Source organism: Mus caroli, unplaced genomic scaffold, assembly GCF_978045245.1.
Source record: "Mus caroli unplaced genomic scaffold, Mus_caroli_1 scaffold_2, whole genome shotgun sequence".
NCBI lineage: Eukaryota > Metazoa > Chordata > Mammalia > Rodentia > Muridae > Mus > Mus caroli.
In genome coordinates, this window is record NW_028227257.1 from 98,036,025 (window position 1) to 98,061,441 (window position 25,417).

General features: G+C 35.0%; 1 protein-coding gene across 1 annotated transcript in view; it reads right to left on the reverse strand.

Annotated features, from left to right (window-relative positions):
- Positions 1 to 721: 721 nt before the first annotated feature.
- The window catches only part of Znf804a (zinc finger protein 804A), a 207,866-nt gene continuing 183,170 nt past the window's right edge, over positions 722 to 25,417 (reverse strand). The window contains exons 3-4 of the mRNA XM_021156869.3: positions 9,284 to 9,414; positions 722 to 4,348 (exon numbers count right to left, since the gene is read on the reverse strand). Of these exons, the coding sequence (XP_021012528.1) occupies positions 1,129 to 4,348; positions 9,284 to 9,414 (3,351 nt within the window). The 3' untranslated portion in view covers positions 722 to 1,128. The remainder of the gene's footprint in view (positions 4,349 to 9,283; positions 9,415 to 25,417) is intronic.

Genomic DNA, 25,417 nt, shown 5'->3' on the forward strand with positions numbered 1-25,417 from the left:
TAGACCTGAAAAGAGGTCAAGAAAAGATCTATAGTCATTGCTACCTGATGGGTAAGTTATTACATACGTGACGACTAGAAAGAATTATTGAAGGGGCCGCTATTGACTTTTACTATTCCTTATATCTATATTCTCAAGAATATACCAAGACAAAGACAATGTTTCTGCAGTTGATCTCAAATTGTCATTTAATAGTGAATGATTAAAATTGAAATTATTTCTTAATTTATGTCAATATCTTCATATCTATTTCCTATAGGACTTAATATGAATATAATAAATTTAAGAATGTTAATGTTCAAACTTTATGCACAACTAATATTTGTTGACATTTCTGTTTTAGTACTTTTATAGGGGATAATATATATTCTGCATGATTTTAAGACTACTGCACTTTCAAATTCTAAAGTTGCTTAAATATAAATTTCCTTGGTTACTGTCTAAATTCATGGTCAAGGAATTCAGTTAAACTCAATATAGGTAATATTATATGAAATGGAGAAACCAACAATTATACTATCTATTATATTTGCTGTGATTGATGGCAATATTTAAGTGTGGTGAAACTCTGAAGATACTTGGTTCTTGGTGATTGTTTGATACCACTGGGCAGAAGAGAATCATAAATAGAACACCATTTCCAAAACTACTAAACCAGTGAAGACCACCTAAACACCACAGTTTGATTTACTTAAATAATTAACAAAAATTTATTGCAAGAGATATATTTCACTGAATTTACAGTTTCAAGGAACATGGTACAAAACAAATAGGGTCATCAGCTTTGTCTAAACATTAAATAGGTGCAAATACACAAAGATTAGAAAAAACAAGGAGCATACTTTACAACATAAATTACAGTACTATAAATATATTTTATGTACATTATACATACTCTTAAGACATCATTTTAATATACAGCATATATTGTTTTGATTCTCAAACTATTCAGTGCTTTAATAATATTATATATCAGAAACTTTAATAATTTATTAGCATCGTTACACTTACAGTAAATGGTTTGAAATAAGGCCGTATTTGGCCAGTTTATTTTGTCCGATAAATAGCCATTATGCACGTAGATGAACACCTACTCATACATATGTTCTTTTTCCTTTATGGTGGTGATTAGAAGAGGGGCTGGAGGGGAATGACAGTTGGATGTGGTGAAAGCAATGAAGGAAAGAGTGAATGGGGTAAGGGAGGAAAAGCCAAGGGGCTGGGGTGAAGAACGGATGCAGGGATGATTGGCATCTGAGGAGAAGCAACCAAAGCTGGCTGACCGCCAGGACAAAGCCTAGGTCCTACAGTTCCTACGGAGATCTGAGGTATAGATGTTCTGGCAAGAGCGGGGACTTGGGGAAGGAACTGTTGGTGTGGCTGAAGCACTTTGAAGGTTCCTGCAGCTGCAGCTGCAGCTGCTGCTGCCGCAGCTGCAGCATGATGCTGTAAAACAGTGTGATGGATAGTGGTTACAGAGGTAGAACAAAAGGGCCGCTGCAAAGGCAAAGGCTGCACTGGAGTGCTGGGAGGAGGCAGGGGAGCCGGAGGAAAGGTAAATTTGACCTTGTTGGTTAGCATGTTCGGCTGAATGATATGCTGGTAGACCTCACATGGTAGATGTTTTAACTTGTCGTGGTTTTCTAGTGGAATCAATAAAGCTTGGTCTGGTAAAGCCAATGGAGCCAGGATTTGCTCTGTTGTAACAAAAGCATGGCCGCTGACGTGTGCTTCCTTGAACTGCAATGGTGGTTGTGTGTTAAGGATTCCTGAATTATAACATAGCCACTCTGTTGATGCCTCATTCGTCTTTCCCTGTGGAATGGTCTCGGCCAGTTCATATCGGCAAATGTACGACTTAGCCTGTGAGTGTCTAAAGTTCCTTTCGGGATTAGACACCTTGAAAGGAGTTTGCTTTTCGTTACTGTTTGTAGTCTGACTTCTTTGATTGTGTTCAAGCAAGGTATTGTCAGTCGTGCTATTTGATGAGTCCCTTGTGACATTCACAGGTGTAGCAAGATCATTGGAAGTCTGCGATGAGTCACATGGTGTAGTCTCTGTTACTGAATGCTCACCTTCTCCACTGGGTTCAGAAGGAAGTGGATTATAAGGATGGAGCATCTCTTTGATTTCTGTTTGCTCTGTTTGATCTGAGTTCTTCTCGATACTTACATTTTCTTGTGGATTTATGTCCTCTTTTATGCCATCCTTTGCTAACTCGTCTGGTTGACTCAAAGAACTACACTTCACGGGATAATTTGAATTGTCTTTTATTTTGGTAGTTCCATCTCCAATGTGGAGCCGGCTTCTTTTTCTCCTTCGTTTCTTCTTAGGCTGACAGGAAATGAGTGAAGTACTTAGTGGCCTCAAGTATTCTCCTAAATGACGTTGTTGATTTAAACTTTCATCTGACGAGTAAGAACATGAATGCTGTCTGCGTTTCCGATGAATTCTTTCTGAGTCATTTGTGAGAGAACTATAACCTCTTTTAACAGGCTGATTCTGAGTTGGGCCTTTTGCATTACTTTGAGAAGCTAAACACCCATCATCCTCTTGATGTCTGGATGTTCTGGCTTTCCAACAACAGTAAGTTCTGACATATGTTAAATTTTGTTTCACAGAATGTATCACTAGTGGATTTGCTTGTTCATTTACAACTGTTGCATTTTTACCTCCACAGTTTTGAGAACCAGGAGCAGCATCATTGGATTCAGTGTTCAGTGTTGTGTTCATTGTTTCTTTTTCTCCTAAATGTGTAGAGGCTGCCTTGGGTCTTTCATCTGGTAGCTGGTGTAGATCTGACACTCTCTCTGGACTCCTTGGATGTTTATCCAGAACTGGCTCCAGTGGATTCTTCCTGGCCTCATCAGTGTGTTGTCTGTCCCTTTCTGTTTTGCCAGACCTTTCAGGTTCTTTGGTTGACTTCCCATGATGAAACCGACATAACTTTCTTCTCTTTTTCTTTCTTCTACTTTTATGGAACCAGTGCTCCCGGGTTTCCTTCAACCTCATTTTGTTGTATTTCTCATTTATCATGTCTCGTTTAATTTGACATCTAGTAAATTTGTATTTGTTTGTTTGTCTGTTTGTACAGGAAATATGTTTATACCTCTGACCCACATTCTCATTATGTCCTAAATCACAGCCATTAGACAAAACATGAACAGGAGAAAGTGTAGTAACGTGTGGGTAATCATTTTTACTACCGCCAGTTTCATCATTTGTTACTCTTGCAATTGGAACATCTTTGCAGTCAGCATCTGCTGCCTTACAACAGCCCTCCTTCTGTTCAGAGAAAAGGTCATTTAAACTTAGCTTATTTTTATCTTGATTGTTGTTTAATTTAGTGGACTTGAAGTCAAAACAGAGTGGATTACAGCTATAAGATATTGATGGCTCTGTAGTTGTATAAGCAAGCATTTCTGATGGCCACTGAAGCACTGTGGATCCAAGTTTGTTAAGTACAGGTACAAATGGGTCACATTGTCTCTTACATACATCTGGCCTTTTTTGCAACCTTATGCTTTCTTCTACAGTACTTGAAGGTGTCAGTGGCTCATGACCAATTTTATTTCTAGTTTCCATTTTGGTCACATCATTAATTGTGATGTTTTCCTCTGTGGTCATCTGTGCTGATGTGCAGTCATCAGGCACAGTGGGATTCTTTTCTATGATAATTGGGTTGCTTTTACTCACAGGTCCATCTTCATTCACAATAACCGCCTCCATTGGTAGTTGGTCTTCAAACAGTGCCGAATTTTGGCAAGTATCTGCATCAGAACAGGCAGGGATGTAATGTTGAAGCTGGCAAAACGAAGAAGTTAACAGTGTGTTGTTTTCATTCGAGGTGATTTTCATCTCTTCAGTTTGAGCAGTTGCTTTGTCAGTACACATGGCCTCGGGTGGAGGAGAAGAGGTACCTTTCTCCTCAGAGCTCAGAAGCTCACATGTTGGTGGTGGTAGTTGAAGATGAGAAGTGCTGGGGACAAATCTAGTTTTCCTGCTAAATTCTTTCTCCATAGAGGATTCATCACTGTATTCCGAGAAGGCTGCAGCTGAGCAGGATTCTAGTTTCATTGTGGCTTTCTTTGGAAATGCAAAGGAGAAGCCAATTCTGTGTCTGTGGACAGCCTGGCTTTGATCCCCAATCTGGCAATTATTTGCTGTGCAGTTACTTGCAGTTTCTGTTTCGGCCAGAGCTGCAGTGCCATCTCTCCCTCTCTCTTCACTAGGAATCAAATCTTGCTGGTTGTTAATTGGATCTACACTCTCCCTTTGGGAAACGTCATTGAGATTTTCTCTCACGGTAACAGTTGTTGACTTGAACATGGGGCCACTTCCAGGAGCACTACAAAGGGTGGAAAAATATAAGTTACAAGGCAAGCTGAGTAAAAATTAAAAAAAAATATTCAATGAATTACTTCTTAGATATATAGTTAAATGTTTTGGGTGGAAGTTTTCAAATTTATATTGTTTGTTGATTGATACTTTTATACATATAGTAATGTATTCTGATCATTTTATTTGCCACTTCTTGTTTTATTTTTTTAATATTTTTTATTACATATTTTCCTCAATTACATTTCCAATGCTATCCCAAAAGTCCCCATACCCTCCCCCCCCCACTCCCCTACCCACCCATTCCCATTTTTTTGGCCCTGGCATTCCCCTGTACTGGGGCATATAAAGTTTGTGTGTCCAATGGGCCTCTCTTTCCAGTGATGGCCGACTAGGCCATCTTTTGATACATATGCACCTAGAGTCAAGAGCTCTGGGGTACTGGTTAGTTCATAATGTTGTTCCACCTATAGGGTTGCAGATCCCTTTAGCTCCTTGGGTACTTTCTCTAGCTCCTCCATTGGGAGCCCTGTGATCCATCCACTAGCTGACTGTGAGCATCCACTTCTGTGTTTGCTAGGCCCTGGAATAGTCTCACAAGAGACAGCATTATCTGGGTCCTTTCAGCAAAATCTTGCTAGTGTATGCAATGGTGTCAGTGTTTGGAAGCTGATTATGGGGTGGATCCCTGGATATGGCAGTGTCTAGATGGTCCATCCTTTCATCACAGCTCCAAACTTTGTCTCAGTAACTCCTTCCATGGGTGTTTTGTTCCCAGTTCTAAGGAGGGGCACAGTGTCCACACTTTGGTCTTTATTCTTCTTGAGTTTCATGCGTTTAGCAAATTGTATCTTATATCTTGGGTATCCTAAGTTTTGGGCTAATATCCACTTACCACTTCTTTTTAAATGTCCTTTCTGTCCACATCAAACTCCTGCATCTCACAGTCTCAAAAGTCCCTTTCCTGGGTCCTTGGTTTTATAGTTTTTTTTTTTTTTTGTGCCCTGTTTAGTTTAACCAGGATAATTTCTATACTCTTTGGATTGGAAGTGTTCATTGCCTCCTGCTGGTGACAGTAGTTGGCACACAGCAGAAGGCCATGATTAACCTGATTCCCGAGGCTGTCAGTAATAGCCAGTTCAACAGAAAAAATGAGAGTCCTCATGATTTCATCTTCATTTGTACCTGACTATTGATGGAACCATGTGTTTCTAAATCCAACATCTATCATGAATCTATGACTGAAACTTAAATGTGTGTTATAAAGTTATTTCATTGAGTGAATTCAATTTTTCTCTGTGTCTCAGAAACATTTTTTTTGCTTGTTATTTTTGGGCTAACCTAGACTTATTGTCTAGGAATGTGGTCTAGAGCTGTGAATAACATACAGAACCTTCATATGCTTCCAATCATTACTTCCCAGTCAACGTTTTGTACCCATATAATTCATGGAGAATTATATAAAACATTCTACAGAACAATTATTTTTAATTTGCAGTAATTTTTTAATTGATATTATAAAACCGATACCAAATGGCAAAATAAGAAATGAAAACATCACCCTAATCAAGATTCTGCAACCCTATAGGTGGAACAACATTATGAACTAACCAGTACCCCGGAGCTCTTGACTCTAGCTGCATATGTATCAAAAGATGGCCTAGTTGGCCATCACTGGAAAGAGAGGCCCATTGGACACACTAACTTTATATGCCCCAGTACAGGGGAACACCATGGCCAAAAAAATGGGAGTGGGTGGGTAGGGAAGTGGGGGGGGGATGTATGGTGTCTTTTGGGATAGCATTGGAAATGCAATTGAGGAAAATATGTAATAAAAATATTAAAAAATTTTAAAAAAGATTATGCCTGACAGTAGGGAGAGGGAACTTATACAGCCCACTGACAGCAGGAAGACAGGACATCAAGTGAAGGATGGGGTTGCCATCCCACAGTCACACCTCTGACCCATAAATGTTCCTGTCTGAAAGAATTACAGGGATAGAAATGGAGAGGAGCCCGTGTACTCACTGATAAGTGGATATTAGCCCAGAAACTTAGAATACCCAAGATAAAAGATACAATTTTCAAAACACATGAAACTCAAGAAGAACGAAGACCAAAGTGTGGACACTTTGCCCCTTCTTAGAATTGGGAACAAAACACCCATGGAAGGAGTTACAAAGACAAAGATTGGAGCTGGGACAAAATGATGGACCATGGAGAGACTACCATACCTGGGGATCAATCCCATAATCAGCCTCTAAACGCCGACACCATTGCATACGCCAGCAAGATTTTGCTGAAAGAACCCTGATATAGCTGTCTCTTGTGAGGGCTATGCTGGTGCCTGGCAAACACAGAAGTGGATGCTCACAGTCAGCTATTGGATGGAAAACAGGGCCCCCAATGGAGGAGCTAGAGAAAATACCCAAAGAGCTAAAGGGGTCTGCAACCCTATAGGTGGAACAACAAAATGAACTAACCAGTACTGCTGGAGCTTGTGTCTCTAGCTGCATATGTATCAGAAGATGGCCTACTTGGCCATCATTGGGAAGAGAGGCCCCTTGGTCTTGCAAACTTTATATGCCTCAGTACAAGGGAATGCCAGGGCCAAGAAGTGGGAGTGGGTAGGTAGGGGAGTATGAGGCGAGGGTCTGGGGGACTTTTGGAATAGCATTTGAAGTGTAAATGAAGAAAATACCCAATTTTTAAAAAGAGAGAAAGAAATGGGAAGGAGCCTGAGGAAAAGATAGGCCCAAAGTGCGATCCAGCTCAAGGGGAGGTCCCAAGGACTGACACTATTACTGAGGCTATAAGGGATGCTCACAAAAAGGGACCTATCATGACTGCCCTTCACAAGACCCAACAAGCAGCTGAAAGAGTCAGATGAAGTTATTTGCACCCAACCAATGAACAGAAGCAGTTGACCCCAGTTGTTGAATTAGCGAAGGCAGAAAAAAAGCTGAAGAGAAGGGGGATCCTGTAGGAGGACCAGCAGTCTCAATTAATCTGGACCACCAAACAGACAGCATACACCAGCTGATAAGAGGCCCCCAACACACATACAGTAGAGGACTTTCGGGTCTGTGTTCATTCAGAGATGATGCACCTAACCCTCAAGGGACTGGAGGCCCCAGGGAGTTTAGAGGTCAGGAGGGTTGGGAGGTGGGGGCATCCACTTGGAGACAGGCTATGAGGAGTAGGTGTGGTGTGGGGGGCAGTCGGATGGTGGATGGGGAGCTGGGAGCAAGGAATGGAATATGGAGTGTAAAAAATAAATTAATTAAAAAAGTTGAAAGGCTCGAAATGTCTTCAATGATTCACCTCAGTGAAATTTTTTCAAATCTGCTTCCTCCCACCCCCCAAGAGTTGTCTATCACCTGTTACTAGAGAAGAGATGACAGTGTTTGAGAATTACTCTCAAGTTGTATGTTATGTTATAAAATGTAATCCTTTATAATAGAGTACTATTCACCTAAAATGTGAATTTTATTCTAACTGTATTTGGCAATATATCATACATGCTGAGGTTTTTTTGTTTGTTTGTTTGTTTGTTTTTTAGTTTAGTTTTGTATTTTTAAAAGAGTTTGTCCTATGTATATTATGAGAAATCTTTAAATTTTACCTTTATGCTAAGGATTATCTTAAAAGCAATTCCATTCCATTTAAGGGTTTGTTTTTAAGAAATTTCAAATGGCCATATATTATAGCTTATTTTAAAAATCACTAAAACAATGTACATTTGTCTTGTCTGTCTTGCTTCAAAATGACATTACCTTTTTTATGTACAAAATTCATGCAAGTTGTATCCAGGTTTGTGTGTGTATGTGTGCGTGTGCGTGTGCATGTGTGTGTGTGTGTGTGTGTGTGTGTGTGTGTGTACAATGAGAAATATTGTCTACTAAATGTTTTAATGAATTATTAGAGATTGTTTATATATTATAAATATACCTTTCTAAATATATATCATAGTTACATGGTAATTACACTTCTAGAACATTTTATTGTGTAGTAACTAGTTCCCAAGATTCTATATAGCGTTGATTTACATCAACTCTGCATCAGATTCTACAGCAGTAAACAGATCTCACAAATATAGATGAGCAACAGTTTCTTTAAAAAGTACCACGTGGGATTTAAAAAAAAACTTTCATATTGTTTTAAAATTTAAATTTGGGATTTTAATTTTTTAAGTCAAAATACTCCATAACAATATTGAATATGGAATTAATTTAGCACAAAATCTTTTTTCTAGACAGTAAAAAGGAAGACTTCATTTGTTGAGAGAAATAAGGGCACCTTACACAGAGATTTCTTTTAATAGCTTTGCCCTGGCTGGGCTTGTGAGGTCTGAATTATAACTGTGTTCACATCTAACAGCTGCTCACTGTGAGAAACGGGTCAAAGTTTAAGAGCTGTGAACTTCTAACAGTCCAGCTATAGTTTATTCACAGAGAAACTAATTTTGAAATGCTTCAGAAGTGGCAGTATCTTCCTGACCTCATTTTTCAAATTTAAAAGTAATTTCAAAGAAATGTTCTTCAAATTATCATTTAAAAAAATAAAATAAGATTTTCTCAAAAATGCTTTTTTTGCCAAGAGTCAGGAGATAGAGCTTTGCTCACATCTTCAGTCAAATGGTTTGAATTTTATGAAGAAATGGGACAGTTTTCAATTAAGATGGCTTAGATACAGGCCTTGACTGATGCAAAATATACTTTTATAAACTGAGATTACACGGTAATTTTGGAGTTTTAGTGAAATGTGCATTAAACAGGTATTTGCATGAAATTCAAATTACTCTTTACTTCTACAAAAGGCCATGAAAACATATATGCCTCTTTCTCTGCACTGACATAAATAGGTTTGTGCCCTTTATTTCTAACTCCCGCCGCTATTTTCTGAGTGTATTTTAAGAAAAGTTAGCATTTCATTATACACTCACCACACAGTTTCCTTTCTTAGCTCGGCCAGCTTGTGAAGACGTTGGAGTGCCTTTTCCTGTTTTCTTTCATCCTTCCTGGATTTAGATGCTACATTTCGAGCAAATTCTCTCTGTTTCAGTTCTTTGAGCCTCTATTAAAAAATATGGAAATAATTAATAGTGTCTCCGTTGAGAACAACTTTAAAGTTATATTGTTGCAGGGGCTTTTCAATACATCGACTTCATCAAAGAAAAACATAGCATCAATCAAAACCTGTTTCTAACTCAAATATATTCTTCCACTTTACTTTTTATAAAAATGCCCAACCATGAAATTATATTACTGTGAAAATTGCATCTGTGCCTTAGGTATATTGAAATTACAATCTTTCTTCCCTTCTTATTGATTATTGTCTTCTAAGTATCTTTCCTTAATTTAGAATATGCATTACAGACTTTGTTAAGCCCTCAAGCTTCAAACAAATTCAATACATTTATGGATTTTAGTTATAAAGTTAAATCTTTTTTATTTGAGTGTGCTCTATACTAGAATGTGATACCATAAAACTTAAGGCAAATGATTACCACTGAAATGATTTAAAAAAATCTTTATGTCAAAGGTCAAATCATTGTCTTCAGATGAAGTATTAATTTTGTTTGGGAAATTATTATGTTGAACATTGTTATTTTAATCTGTAGTGAAGGAGATTATTTTCAAGAGTGAAGGCCAGAAAAAAAGATGCTAACACACTTGAAGAAAAACAACAAATAGTTACAAATATGATGTGACTGAACGAATATCAAAGGGGTCCATCTTCAGTCATTTTAACCGTGGTTTCTTATTGAGATGATGCATAGTTTAAAAAATGATTGAAATAGTATTTTGTTAGTAGTTTATGATGTGCCAGAATTTTGATGAATTGTATTTTGAGAGTAGAATTCTAGAATAAAGATTGAAATAGTCATATTTTATAATGGTATTGAAAGAATTTCAATATATGCTGTGTGTATGTTTACTGCCCTATACTATAGACTCAGAATAATGCCTTGGATACAAAAGACCTACTCAATAAATATTTATTAAATTTGTAGGTGAATTGCTCATATTATTCAAAGCAGTAATTTTCTATACATATTTCATACAAGTATTGATTTTGTTGAACTAATGTCAAACATTTTTGTTTAACTCTTATTGGTCACAGACTTAACTTGTAATTTAATTGGTACAGCATCATGTAACTTCACCAACTTTGAGGACACACACAGAATCAGGTTCAAATGGCTTCTTACATTTATGTTAATGTATATTATAGGTAGATGTTCACATGTAACCCTTCCTACTCTTGATTTTTGTGTTATATTCATTAATATTATTTAAATAGCATAAGCATTTTGAATTTTCTTATTAGGAATAATCTACTTCTTCAGAAGGAGTTCTTGAAGTATCATATTTAGACTTATATTGAGCCATGTCACTAGTGTACAACTTTGTGACAGAAGATTTGACAAACTCATGTCCATATGACTGGTAAAGGTAACTATAACTTACAAAATTCATTGACTTGTTTTGGATATAAAATCAGAATATAATAGGTCAATAACAGTGTTTTCCTCAATATTAGCAATCAGTAGCCTCAGTCATTACAAGTTCTCTGAAGTGAAATATAAGGTTCTAAAAATCAAGGCAGTAAGACAGAGCTTTTTAGTTCTTTAAATAAAATTGTTCCTAAATAGTTAATTTTATATACATAATAAACATCTTTAACAAATATGTGCATTTATAATTAATAAAATACACGTCATGAAAGGGGTTTGAACTAGTAAGTTAAATTCCATTAAAAAGGAGAAAAATGATACTTCCAGTGACTGAGGGCCTGAGTTACTACCAAGAAGAGAAAAATTTAAATTATGTTAAGATTAAAAGTTTTCTCATACTGTTTTTTTTTTATTTCAAAATTGCGAGCAAAATTTTAGTAAACATTTTATGCACACTTTATACTCATGGCCATCATCAGACAATTTCTTGAAAGCAAAAATATTGTAATCAAATTGATCAAGAACTCCTTTTTTTTAAGGGTTTAAGTTTCCAAACAGCTACAAAGAACTTTATATTATTGTCTGCACACTTTCAATCGAACATGCAAGTTTGTACTTTTTCCCTTGTTGAGTAGTATTTCTCCAAATTTTAATTTGATAGTCAATAATGCTATATCTTAAAGGAAAGGTTGAATCATTTTCTCGAACATATGGATCTTTAGTATTTCTCCATTTACCTCTGCTATTTCTCCATAAAATTCATTAAGGAAACATTATTTTGATGATTCTTACAAAACATGCCTATGTTTACAAAGCTTTCTTGTTATTTCTGGAAGTGAAGGAACTGAAGCTAAGCAAATTAGATGGATAGTCCATTTAATCTACATACTCTATGATATATCTCTCGAATTTACAGGTATTGCTATTCAAGCTGCTCAAACTTCATGTCAACCTGAAGTAACTATTGTATATATATAATATGTATGTATATATTAATTTACAGTTATCTAAATATTTACAATTTCTCAAGGGTTATTCTAAGCACATTTTAAATATCTGTGACAATGAAAATTTATCTTTTCTTTGCATATTTTTATTGTGATTAAGGACAGATGTTGGAGCATATGAAAATATTACTTATATTGTATAAAAATCTTGAAATGTTACTTGATGTGGGTGAAAGAAAGGGTTGTAGGAATATGGATAGAAGGTGATCTATTTCAAATACAGTGATTAGGAAAGGCAGTTTTATACTAAATCTTTTATTTCAGTACAAATTCAACACCTTAAAATAGCTGACATTTAATCGTTGTTTGTAGGCCTGCCATTTCTGTAGTCAAATTGTTTTTATCTGGAAATATGGCTGGGAAAATGTCTTTTAGTGTTCTACAAATTAATTGATATAATTCATGTCCATCCAAATTCTGTAGGACTAGAAAAAATAGCTTAGATTTCATTCTAGTAAAGAAAAAAAAAGCCATTTTAAGCAACTAGAGCCTTCTAGAACCCTTTTACAAATTGCCTTTTGCCAACATCTTCAGTGTCAACAGAGATGACTCTTCATTTAATTAAATCTTATGTATGATAACATCTATGAATCTGCTTCTTGACTTTGATCAGTGAGAAGTCAAAGATTCCATTGCCAATCAAGATTATTGTGTAAGGTATGCTAATTAGGAATCAACCTATGATATTTTCACTATGAAAGTGTTCATAACCGTGAAAACTTTACAGCAGAGATGGTTAGGAGGTGAGAAATAAACTATAGAGACATTTAAAAAAAACTGAGAAGAAACAACTTATAGCAAAGAGAACATCCAGAATACAACCATCTACAGACCATATTCATTTGAGCACAGGTTTGGTTTCCCCAAAGCCTGTTGGCAGCGCTGATGCTCCGGGGCTGTTTGTTTATGGGAACAACAGAAGAAGAGGGCCAATTTCCAGACAGAAAATGTGAACATAATCCATGGGATACAACTACCATATCTAATCAGATCATTGTTACATTTGAGACATTCCAGAAGGACCCTGATGGCTGTGGAGCTTTCCAGTGTATCAAATGTCAAACCATGTGTGAGAGGAGAGGATGATCCAAATATAAGAAGTCCCCAGTGAAAGTGTTTTGTTTGACATGGCATGATTATCTTATGTTCAAACTCATAAAGAAATTGTAAGGTCTTCCATCTTCCATTCTACATGAGTCAAGTCTATGTTCAAATAAGAAATGGCTGTAAGGTCTTCCATCCTCCATTCTACATGAGTCAAGTCTATGTTCAAATAAGAAATGGCAAAACCTTCCCTTATGGACACGTTTGGTGTTGATAGTATTGTTTTAAAAGGGTCTATGCCCCAGTATAGGGGAATTCCATGGCCAGAAAGAGGGAGTGGGTGGGTTGGTGAGCAGGGGGAGTGGGGAGGAGATAGGGTTTTTTTTTTTTTTTTTAGGAGGGGAAACCAGGAAAGGGGATAACATTTGAAATGTAAATATAGAAAATATCTAATAAAAGAATTAAAAAATAATAAAAAATGTCCATTGTTGAAACATAGTCAGAAGAATGACCCACTGTGAACAATGACTTGGGAAACTTAGAAAAGTTCCAGAAAAAAAGGCACAGGGCCTTTTACCTCAGGTGCAGTTTGTTCCCTGGATTGCTCTTGGATGTGATTTCATGCCTCCTGTGACAAACATTTATAAGACATGTTTGTGGTGTTGGATGTCTGAATATTGCTACAGAACCCAACCTGGCCAGTGTACCTTGAATCTGGGTATATCCTTCTGCCTTGCTTTTGTGCTTTCCCAGATATAATGTATAGAATGTGCCAGACTATTCTGTTTAAATTAATCTATTATGAGGAAGTTTGGGAAATGGCTGCTCTATTAATAATTAGCATGTGTTTAATGACCTTTATTTGCCTGTTTTTTCTGAACTCAAACAATCTTTCTTGGATCATTGTTTTTTTTTTTGTTGTTGTTGTTGTTATTTTTACATATAAATGTACACTGAAACTGAATTTAACAGAATTAAACTATACATTCATTCAGGTCCTCATTTCTCAGGTCCAACAGACAAGATCAGCACAGGTTGACTGAAAAGTCAGCTGTCTGTCACAGCTCTCTTACTCCGGATGTTGACAGCCTGAAGATTACTTTCATACCCAGATTGATCTTACCAAGACTGATTCAGCTGTACACCATAGATCATGACTTCTTATTTATCCATTTATAATGACCTCATTCTTAGTCAGTTGTATAAAATAACCGTACCTCTCTGTTCAAATACATATAATAAATACTCTGAGCTTATGAGGTACTATGGTTTCTCCATCAGAGAGTTAAAGCTAGATCATCCCCAGATTTTCTTTTCTGTGTCTTTATATTTGTGTTTCAAAACTGGCATTCAGGTGCAAGCCTCTGGAGCTCTGTAAAGGATATAGCAATACTAGAACCCATTGTTTATTTTACTTGAGAAAAGAAAATAAGCTCTAAAATGATATACTAATATATGAGTTATGATCAAAAGATCTTTTACATTATCTGTCTGTCTGTCTGTCTTTGTGTCTTTCTATTATCCATCTATCATCTATCACCTCTCCCTTCTACTTACACACAGACACAGACACAGACACACACACACACACACACACACACAGTTTAAAATTTATTATGTAGATTTTGTTTCTATAGGGAATCCCAAGGAATATAAATTCTCAAATAAAATGTTCATCCTCTGTTGATGTTCTTGGGTCAATGTAAAATTTTTTACACACTCTTCTGTTTCTTTAATAGAATTACATTTAATCCCTATTAACTGAATTGACAGCAAAATTCTATGAATTATATGAACCTGTTTTCTTTCTTTCTCTTTCTTTCTTTCTTTCTTTCTTTCTTTCTTTCTTTCTTTCTTTCTTTCTTTCTTTCTCTCTCTCTCTCTCTCTCTCTCTCTCTCTTCCTTCCTTCCTTCCCTTCTTTCTTCCTTCCTTCCTTTCTTTTATACTTTCTTCCTTCATTTCTTTCTTTTCTACCTTTCTTCCTTTGTTTTTTTTGTATTTAAAGAGAAAATTTTCATTCCCTGTTCTTTTAACCTTGATGCTCTGTCACTACCAGTGTTTGACTGTTGACTGTTATTCTAACAGGGGAGCCACCCACATTCTCAGTTGTTAGGTTATTCTCTTGGCAAAGACATAGCTGCTAAACTAAGAACATAAAGAATTAAAATTTTCCAGCCCCTCATGTCATAATTTAAAAGTAGACAATTAAATTAATCATTTAATTTGAAAATAACCAAAATTGAGAGTTTTTAATTTATAGTTAATTAAAATATATCTAGTTTCTAGATGTATACCTCTACAATTCTTTTCAGCTCTATTTCTCTTCAAATAATATTTAAGGTTTTCTTTAACAGGTTTTATATTTCACTATTATTGTATTATTAACAGTTAAGCTTTCCAAATATTAGAACCTCAATTTGAATTTAGGAGAGCTGTTTTTATCAAAAACTGTTTCAGTGGCTTTTTAAAATCTAAGTACGCTTTTGTACCTTTTAAAGAAGTAACAGCCTCAGAGAATCAGCATCTCCACTTCCTAAGTCAATTTAGCATTCTTGAAATGCACTGTACTGCATGATCTATTAGAATGTTAGCAAATACATTTTATTTCAGAGGTGCTAGTCTAGTGGATGTTATCAGACTTCAAGGTGTAATTTCCTTCTAGTCATTATTTAATCAATGGCATTATGCTGAGTGATACTGTAGAAGTTATTTTTTTTTTTTTAGTTTTCACATTTCACTTCTCATTACTATCATGAGTGTGTATCACTTGGACTTTTCTCCTGGCAGCTTTAAAAGCATCTAATCTCTTAATGGCATATCAGATCTGAACAATATCTTTCCCCAAGGCCTCCCATTCTTTAGATTCCATTAACTCAAGGTTCTCTTTGTGGATAAAAACCTCATTCTAATTCTAATATAAAAGTCTTGGCAATCAGTGTGTGTTCTGTCTAAAACTGATTTTCCAACTATTGAGTTCATTTTCTTAAGTGCTGGATCAGAAGTGTCTACTGCATTGTAAGTGCTTATGAATGCTTATCAAATTGAATTGGCACAGGATGGCTGTGATTAACTTCCTCTTACAATAGGAGGCTTTGAAAATTTGCTAACAAAAATCTGGATAAGATCTTTAGTAGCAGAGTGAGAGCAATAGAAACTTGATTGTAAGAAACATGGACATGATTATTTTCAAAAGACACGAGCCACTTGAATGAGCAGAAAATGAAGGATGATTGATTTATGGCTGAATTTTATAAATATATATTATGCATATATTACCAAAACTGTTAAAAATTAAAGTAACATTTCATATTCTTGGACTGTAGTGTCACTTTAAATAAAAGAACATATTAATATTGCATAACATAATAACATATATATAAGTATATAAAATTATAGATGATATCTTTTATCTTCATATGTCAAACAATATTTCATTTTAATTTTCAATTAAAAATATTTGATTATTTATTTGTGTACTATTATTTTTAGTCATTAAGAAGAGTACTTAAAAATCAAACTTAAAGACTGAGGTGTATTTTACAACAGAAACAAAAGTTATTTTCTATTTTATGTTAATTCCACATAATCATTGTAAGTACTTTATCACAGATGTTTACAATAGCTTTGAACATTCAGCAGAAATCAATATATCAGATAACACTGATGAAATCAACCTGAAAATTCTATAGATATTATTTTTAAAATTTAGTTACACAATACCAGGTGGTCTGCTCTGAATTCAATTATATAGAAGCAACACTAAACAGACACAGCAGGATCTTCCCTCAGAGACCTAACATTCCATTTGGCTGGCCAGCCACAGGGCAATAAAACTGTTCTCAGGACGGTCCATTCAGCATATGAGATACTGAGGAGATGGGAGGAATAGTAATCACCATCTTACTGAAACAATGCTTCCCCTCCCAGAAGCCTGGCGCTCTGTGAAGCCACTCATGTAGCTGGAACCATGAAGCTGTAATAAACTCACCTGCTTTTCTGAGTTACTCAGAAAAGCATCCTTTATACTTTTCTATGTTTTACAAATTCTCTTTTTTCTTCATTTCTGATACCTGCACAAAGCCTGGCTATGCTTTCTTGCACATTCTGGGCTTTCACATCATTCCTCTATGAAGTTAATCCACATTCTTTCTACCATATGACCACTTACAAAACACATTCTTTTCTTTCTTCCTCTTCTCTATGTTCCTCTTCCACAAAGTTGACTAGATTTATAGTTTGGCTGGCCAGAGTGTTACTTTAAACTCTAAATGATTGTTATCACGTTTCCTTTACAGCCACTCTTAAATTCTTTAAAAAAAAAAAGAAGAACAAACAAACAAAAAATAATTAACTCCCCAAGAGAGGACCCCAGATTCACTGACAAAATGTAGTGCTTCAACTTGGGGCTCCTCAAAATTTCTGGTAAGAGTCTATATTAAGCTTTATAAATATTTATACTTCTATTCCTTCCATTTTTCTTAAAATATTACCAAAAGATTATCAAATTGACTAAGGATAACAAATAACATTTCTTCTCTAGAGTAACAAAATTGATGTGAGCTTAGAGATTTTTGTCTAAAAGCTACTCAGTAATGGTGAATGCCTTTACCCACTGAGAGATCTTGCTAGCCAAAGAGAGATATACAACTGAAATAATCTCCAAGCCCAAATTATAAAAATGATATGTATTTGCATTACAACATAAATGAATTCCCAAAACAAAGAATAATTTTACATATGTAAATGTATAAATATCCATTTAATATATGTAATATATATATTTACAAAATCATCTTCTAGTCTGTGGCACTAGTATTTCATGTAGCATTATTAGTTTTCCATTTGTAAACATATATAATTAGTTGAGCTATGTTTAGGAAATTGTCTGGTGTTACTAAATACTATTGTTCATATAAGTGATACACATATGTACAGTTAAAAATAAGTACGCATAACATAACATATTACTAACTAAGCTTGAGTAAACATAACATAGATTCATCAAAAACTGATGCAATTTAGAAACTTTTAAAGATCTAGTCACTGTCACATTGTGAACTATAAAAGAAAAAAGCAATAATAATGATTTAATTAGCAGCAAAACACTCATGAATAAAATATGTGAAGTGTGAATAAATACAATTTGTTAAGTTATGGATATAAAAATACACTTCATTTTCTTACTTTCTACATAATTAGTCACCTTGCTGACCTGAATTAGCCTCATCTGAGATAAGATAGAGACTAGTCAGGAAATGGTATTCAAACTCACGTGTAGATGGGACTTTTTAAATAAATGATAAGTGTTGTAAAATTTCCTACTTATTCTCTTACTCCAGTCTATAGCATTCTTAGTTGCTGGTAAAGACACTTACAATCCTTTGCATATAAGATCATTCCCCGGCCCTGCTATCCTTGAACAATACCAAGTTTTCTAAATACTGATATAGTTGAGTTTTGAAGCCTAAACTTAACATGTCTTATGACACATTTTCCATTGCTTAGGATTCAGTAGCCCACTTCAGGTGGCTCAAATTCTGTTTCATACAAATTATCACCAGTCTAATTGACACCTGAGTCAACTCTTGTCCTCTGCCATGATCACTGATCCTGGGAATCTCTCTCCATCTCTTTTTAACTTGTATTGATTACAAATTTTCAAATTTTCTTCCTGCTGAATCACACTGGAGGGTAAAGAGAATGTTTCAGGCTGAATGGATGGAATATTTAAGTAGAACATTTAAATATTTTTAATATGGAAGTTGTAAATAGTAGGTTGGTGTACTAGCAAATTTTATTCCTTCAATATACTCTTTTATGAAAACAATTTGACCTTGAGTGAATTTCGAATCTGCAGAGGGTGAAGTAAACCTAGAGAATTTTTTTTTCAGGATCTCACATTTCTCCATGGTCTCCCAATACCTCTCTTCTGCTTAGCTTTTTTTCCTGCAGAAGAAATATCATACATGATAATCATTCAATTTTCAATGCTTCGCTTTTCATTCCCTTTGGATGGCTTTTTAAAACTTGTCTTGGATCTATAAGAATGCTTTTTTGTTTCCCTATATCTTCTTGATCACTGAAGAACACAGGTATCATTAGAAGTAATGAAAGCAGTAACCTCTCTGCTAACCTCCACATTCTTTATAATCCTGGCCTCACCATGCAATCATTTGGGCAGCTTCAAAATAGAGAACCTGGAAAAATAGGGTGTGTGTGTGTGTGTGTGTGTGTGTGTGTGTGTGTGTGTGTTTGTGTGTGTATGTGTGTGTATGTGTGTGTGTAATTTCTCATATGATTTTGTTTTCTTTTGTTTCTCCTTTGGCTTTTTCAAGACTGGCTTTCTCTGTGAAGCCCCAGCTAAGCTGGAATTTGCTTTCCACAGTAGGATAAAAGGAGTATGCCAGGATCAATCAGCTCTCTCTGATGAATCTAAAGATTCTAAACTTAAATGACAATTCATTTTCTTTGTTTCTTTGTCCATGTTTACAACTTACGGAGAATATAAATACAGACATATTCATTTCTATAAATGTCAGGAGCATCATCATATATTCTGAGACGATCCTTATTTAAATAATGGAATAATCCCACTTAGAAGGAATTAATGACAGTTAAAATTCTGATATCCAAGAATTTACTGGTACCAAAGCCACACATAATGAGAATGTTAGACTTACACACTTATATTATTCAGAATCAATTTTCTTTTGAATAAGCTGGATATTATTAATGATAGTTCCCAAAAAGTGTCTCAATTTCTTCAAAACAAAACTGTAAGTATCTCTACATGGGAAAGGCAAAAAAAGGTGCATAAATTACTTTTTAAAGGAGATAAATATATTTGCTAACTTATGAATATTAGCAAAGTATAATAAAAATAAATATGCAATTCCAAAGATAATGCCAACAAAACTAGTAAGTACTATGAAGAAGCATCATTTAGATGGCTAAGAGAGTATAAATTATTTGTAGTATAAGCCTAATAACTGAGCTTGATATGAGGCCTGAACAAATGGGTCTGGGCCTATCCCCAAAACTGTATGTGGGATATGTTCTTCTAGCTAAGCTGTCTGGTCAGGCCTCAGTGGGAGAGGAAGGACCTAGCCTTACAAAGACATGAAGCGCCAGGGTTGGAGATATCCTGCTCAGAGGAGAAGGGGATGGGGAATTGGGAAGTATTGTGGGAGGGGCTGACCATGAGGGGGCAGTGAGTGGGATGTAAAATGAATAAGTTAAAAAACATGCAGATGCTGCACAACACATGTGTAATCCCAGCATTCCAGTGCTATAAGAGGCAGAAGGAAGAAACATCTGCAGGTTTTCCCTAGGAAGAGCACACCATTGGTTGTCCAGTGCCAAAGTTATTTCTGAAAACATACATGCAGGTGACATTATGTGAATTGAATAGGTTTTCTTAGTAATATATATGTATATAGATGGATATATATTTGAGAGGCTTTAGCGAGAAGGAGAGAAATGTTGTATTTAGTTATAACATCAAAAGTGAAATGAAATGAATATAGTTATATAATATTTAAACAAAAGAGTAATATTACATTGATTCACATCATATACACATGGAAAATATTGGAAATAATTTTACCATATATATATATATATGTACATGTATATATATATATATATATATATATATATATATATATATGCTATTTTCAGTTCACCATTAATTTTATATGCTGGCACACAGATATTAAGAAATAATTTCTTTCTCAAGTGTCACTGAAGAAGCAGTTTAAATCATTTAGAAATACTAAAACTTGTAAATAAAGCTCTTCTGTTTTCAGAGCCTTAGAATTCTCTGCAGGAATAATACATCTCAGTAACCTGGCCTGACCTTGACTTCCTCTCGGGAAGAACAAAGCAGCAAGCTGCAAGTCTCTGAGTCTTGACTTGCTGAGGTGAAGGTCACTTCACTGCCTTTTGCGAGGTATTTCAGCCACCACTAAAGCAAAAAATCAAGATGTTTGAGGGACTCTAGGACTAAAGCAATCATTCCCTGTTCTATCTCTCCATTGCATCAATGTGACAAATTTCTTACAGTGAAAATAACTCTGAATTGCCAATAGGTAGACAGGGGAGTGGGCAGACTCAGTATGACTTGACTTGAACAGCAGATGAATAGGTCAAATTGCTTAGAGGAAAAGTTTTTCTTTTCGCCTGATGCTGAGTGTTTGATCTTTTATTTTTATCGCAGAGAATAAAATTTAGAAGAATAGTACACTACTGAAAACCATTGTATTCACATTTTATAAGGAGGAATCACTTAAAATATGAAGTAGATTATTAAGTACAGTACATAGTGGTAATTGCTGATTATGGACTATAATTGATAACCTTGAATTTGTGAAATTCATATCTAAACAGATTAAAGAAATTCATCCTTCTAGACCATAGCATGTAGAAGGAATAATAGAACCCTAAGAGAACTAAGATGAGAAGACTCAAGACTCGTCCATATCAGCAGTTGGTATCAGAATAAGTGTGAGGTACTTACATAATTAAGTTCCTCATTATCCATTTGTTACATATTTATGTTATTATTCATATGTATTTTCCTCATCAATACATATAAACATACTAAAATAATATGAATTTTTCAAAATTTGATAAGCCTTGATATATATTTGGGTCAATATATAGCTAGCAAATCCATAAAGTTTACCAAGATATTTCTGTTAGACATTCATCTTCTTTAACAATATCTTAAACTGTTTCTTTCTAATTAATACATATAATCATATTGTTTGTTATAAGGTCAGTATGTTATATTTGTTATTATTTGTTATAGTAATCACAGCACATGATTATGGGTACACAGTGAGAGTGACAGAGTATTGGAATATATACCAGTCCTTAAAGGAACTCTATGATTGCTTATATCAAGAAAATTCCTATGTTCTAAAAATATTAACTATTATTCTGTTGTAATGGCACAAGCCTTTAATCCCAGAAGCTATGGAAATAAGTCTGATGGACCTGTCTGAGTTCAAGACTAGCCTGGTATACATAGTGAGTTCTAGGAGAGCCAGGGCTATGTAGAGAAACTCAGTCTCCTGTCTCACAATATAAATATACAAAAAAATAAAAAATAAAAGCTATTATAGAAATGCAGCTCAAAATAATGGTTTGTAATCAATCTATCATTTTCCTGCCCAAAATTAAATTTTCTCTTTGTTGATAGACTCCTGTGAGTCTTTGTGCTGCTATGTGCCAGATGAGATTCTGCAACTGTTAGTAAGGAATCACCCTGTGGATCCTCCCATAACCTCGGGCAGCCGAGAAGAGAACAAGACTCTATCCACTGAGACAAAGCTTCCAGGGATAGCATGGTGCTTTGTACAGGATAGCTGTGAGATGCCCACAAGAGTATGATCAAGAAACAGGCAGGAAAGTGAAATGCAGTCACTAGTCCTTTAAGACATTAAGGCATCAGAGAGAGAGAGATCTGTATGGTGTAAACTGATTCAAACTGGATCACTTCCAGCTTTGCATAGGTCTGGAGCAAAGCATAACCAATCACTACAACACAGTGCGTGTCTCTTTGTTTTAGACTTCTGCATGAGCTATGAACTAGGCCCTCATCAGCGTTGTTGACTATACCACTGTCTCTTTGTCTCAGGTATCACACCTACTCACAGATGATTGGTTAAAATTGAATTCTACTGACTAGTTCTTCCAACAGGCAGAGAATTAACCCTGATGAGGTGGACATAGATTGTATCCCACCAGCTTCAGGATACCCGTGCATCTCTGATACTGTTTGGATATTTGTGTCTGTGAGACTCAAACACAGAATAATCTACTATCTGTCCTACTGATCAAAGAAAATTCTTCACAAAATCTATCTCACATTTAGACAGTGCAATATGGAGCAAGATTGATTTTATAAGAAAATAGAGTGGTAATTACAGGACATTGTCTTGGCATTCAGTGCCATTTGAAGAAACCTAACACCACCATAACTCAGTGACTATGATCTCCCTAAGGACCACAGCTTAAGGATGGTGCTTCCAGTACAATATTTGTGGGCAAGGTGGGGAAACCCTCCCCATCCCACTAGCATTCTTGCAGTGGTCATGTGTCTCCACTCTTATTCCTCCTAATCCACTCCACCATTATTCCTCCTAATACATTATGGGACTTTGTCTGATCCAGTGTCGCAATGGGCTCCAGAAACTGATATGAAGTGATAGCCCTTTTGGCCAAAGTGGCTACAGGTATGATATAAGCGTTGGGGGCAGGTCTTTCCATAGTTTATCTTCTCAGTGCTACAATGAAAGAAATTCTGTACTGCAGACCTCAATAATTGTGTAAAGAACACAATATAACATTACCACAGGAAGTAGGCTATGGGATAGTTTCCCCTTATTAGATTCTTCCCAATATCATAAGGAATAACATCCAATTGTGTATTGGAATCACATTTGACCTTCCATTGTCTTCTAGAATGAACTACCAACAACAGATTAATAGCACAGTTGTGGAAAATTTGGACTTAAATGATTCTGTACCAAAATAGGGATATGATTCAGGCTAGAAGAAGAAAAGCAGGGTGCTTGGAATTTTTGGAAGGGCAGGCACAAAGAAAATCAGATTGTAAGGAGAGGAATAAATACCAAATAGCTGAATGCTAAGATGATTATCCATCCTACACAGAAGGAAGATCATTCAGGAAATAATGATCACTTCAAAAGGGAACGACTCAGTAGCAGCACTCAAAGAGAAATAATGTTGAAATATCATTAAGATAATGATTTTAAAGAAATTCAATGAAATGGAAAAAATAAATAGAAATAATCAGAACTTTATCAGAGAAATTTCAAGTAATAAACATAATTTTTAAAATTATATAAATTCTACTTTTTAAATTTTATCTAATTAGATATTTTCTTTATTTACATTTTAAACTAGAGCTGAAAATGTAATAAATAAAATAATATACTGTAATTTGAAGGCATAGTAGCATATTACATTCATCAGAACATGTTAGTAACCAGGATATTTGAAAGGGTATGAGGAGAAAAAATAACAAGGAATGAATAAAAATTACAAGAGCTTTAGGATGATTTTAAGATTATCATGTTATATGAATTGAAGAATGACTTAGGAATGCTGAATGAACAAAAAGCTTAGATTATGGAACCTCCTCAAATAGCTATTTCCATGTTCTCTACACTTTAACTGTCTGATAGCCCACAGTATTGATTTCTCTTGTGCCTCTGTGAATTCCACAAGTCATCTTTCTTAGTTCTTGAACATACCTGACCATGGGGGACGATCTTAATATTTTCAATATTAAGTTCAGATATTGTCAGATCATGGGTATTTTATGTTTTGTTTGTAGTATTCCAATTTCAAGTTCTTAGAAGAAAAAAAAATACCAAAACTTCCCCCAGCAATCTGAGCCTTTTTTTATACCACTTAATGCATCTATTGGCCTGATATCTTGTTGAGAGATGAGGATCACTCTATGAAGACATTGTCATTGGTAACCCATTGTCTCACAACAAAGTAATACAGTGAGAGCGTAGACTTAAATGTTTCCAGGTACCTTATCATTATCTAAGGTTTTGCTCATAAAGAGAAATATCAATGCTCATTTTGAATTAATAAACTATGACTATAACATTTTACAGCATTTATGGCATTTGATAATCTATCTGTGTGTAAGGCTTAATAGTATTTATTACGGTGAAGTGGGATTCTCCAAGACATTACATGACAAGTCAAATCCATTCTGATTTCTCTTAGGTTACATGGAGAGAGAGAGAGAGAGAGAGAGAGAGAGAGAGAGAGAGAGAGAGAGAGAGAGAGAGAGAGAGTCTGTCTGTCTGTCTGTCTTGTGTGGAAAGAAACTATTTTTAATAAAAAATAGACAAAAAAAGCTATTCCTCATACTCACTAACTGGTCTTTACTTTTAACTGGTCTTTGCATTTTATATTGTGTATTTTTTTTTCTGTATTGATATTGTATGCTTCATTCTGTAAGAAAAATGACAGAAATTTTAGGATAAGGTAGATATCTGAATGCCACAAGGATTCTTTAGTTGTCATAGCCTGAGAATCCTGTGTCTATCATTGGGTTTTGTTTGTTTGTTTGTTTGTTTAATTGAGAGCTATAAATTTTTTAAAGAATAAATAGTGTGCAAAATTCATAAGACTAGGGAACAGAAATGTTCTTAGGCTTACATAAGTGACCTTGTACTTTTGGACCAAATTATTATTGATTTTGTCCTATATTGTAAAAATAGAGAAAGACAATATGTAGTCTCAAAATAATGTATGTACATCCATGAATTTGGAATAACTGGTCCTTTCTAAAATGAAAATTATAACATATTAAAATGTTAATATGAGTGTCACATCAAAAACATAAGTAAATGAAATATAACATTACCAAATTCCAAAAACCATGAAATCATATGATTGGTTTGTGTGTCATAATATTCAAATTAGGCAGTTTATATGTAAGTAGATTCATTCTGATGTAAGAAGAGGGTTTGTTCTTTCTAAACAGTTGCCTTTGCTTGTGGAATCAGGGAT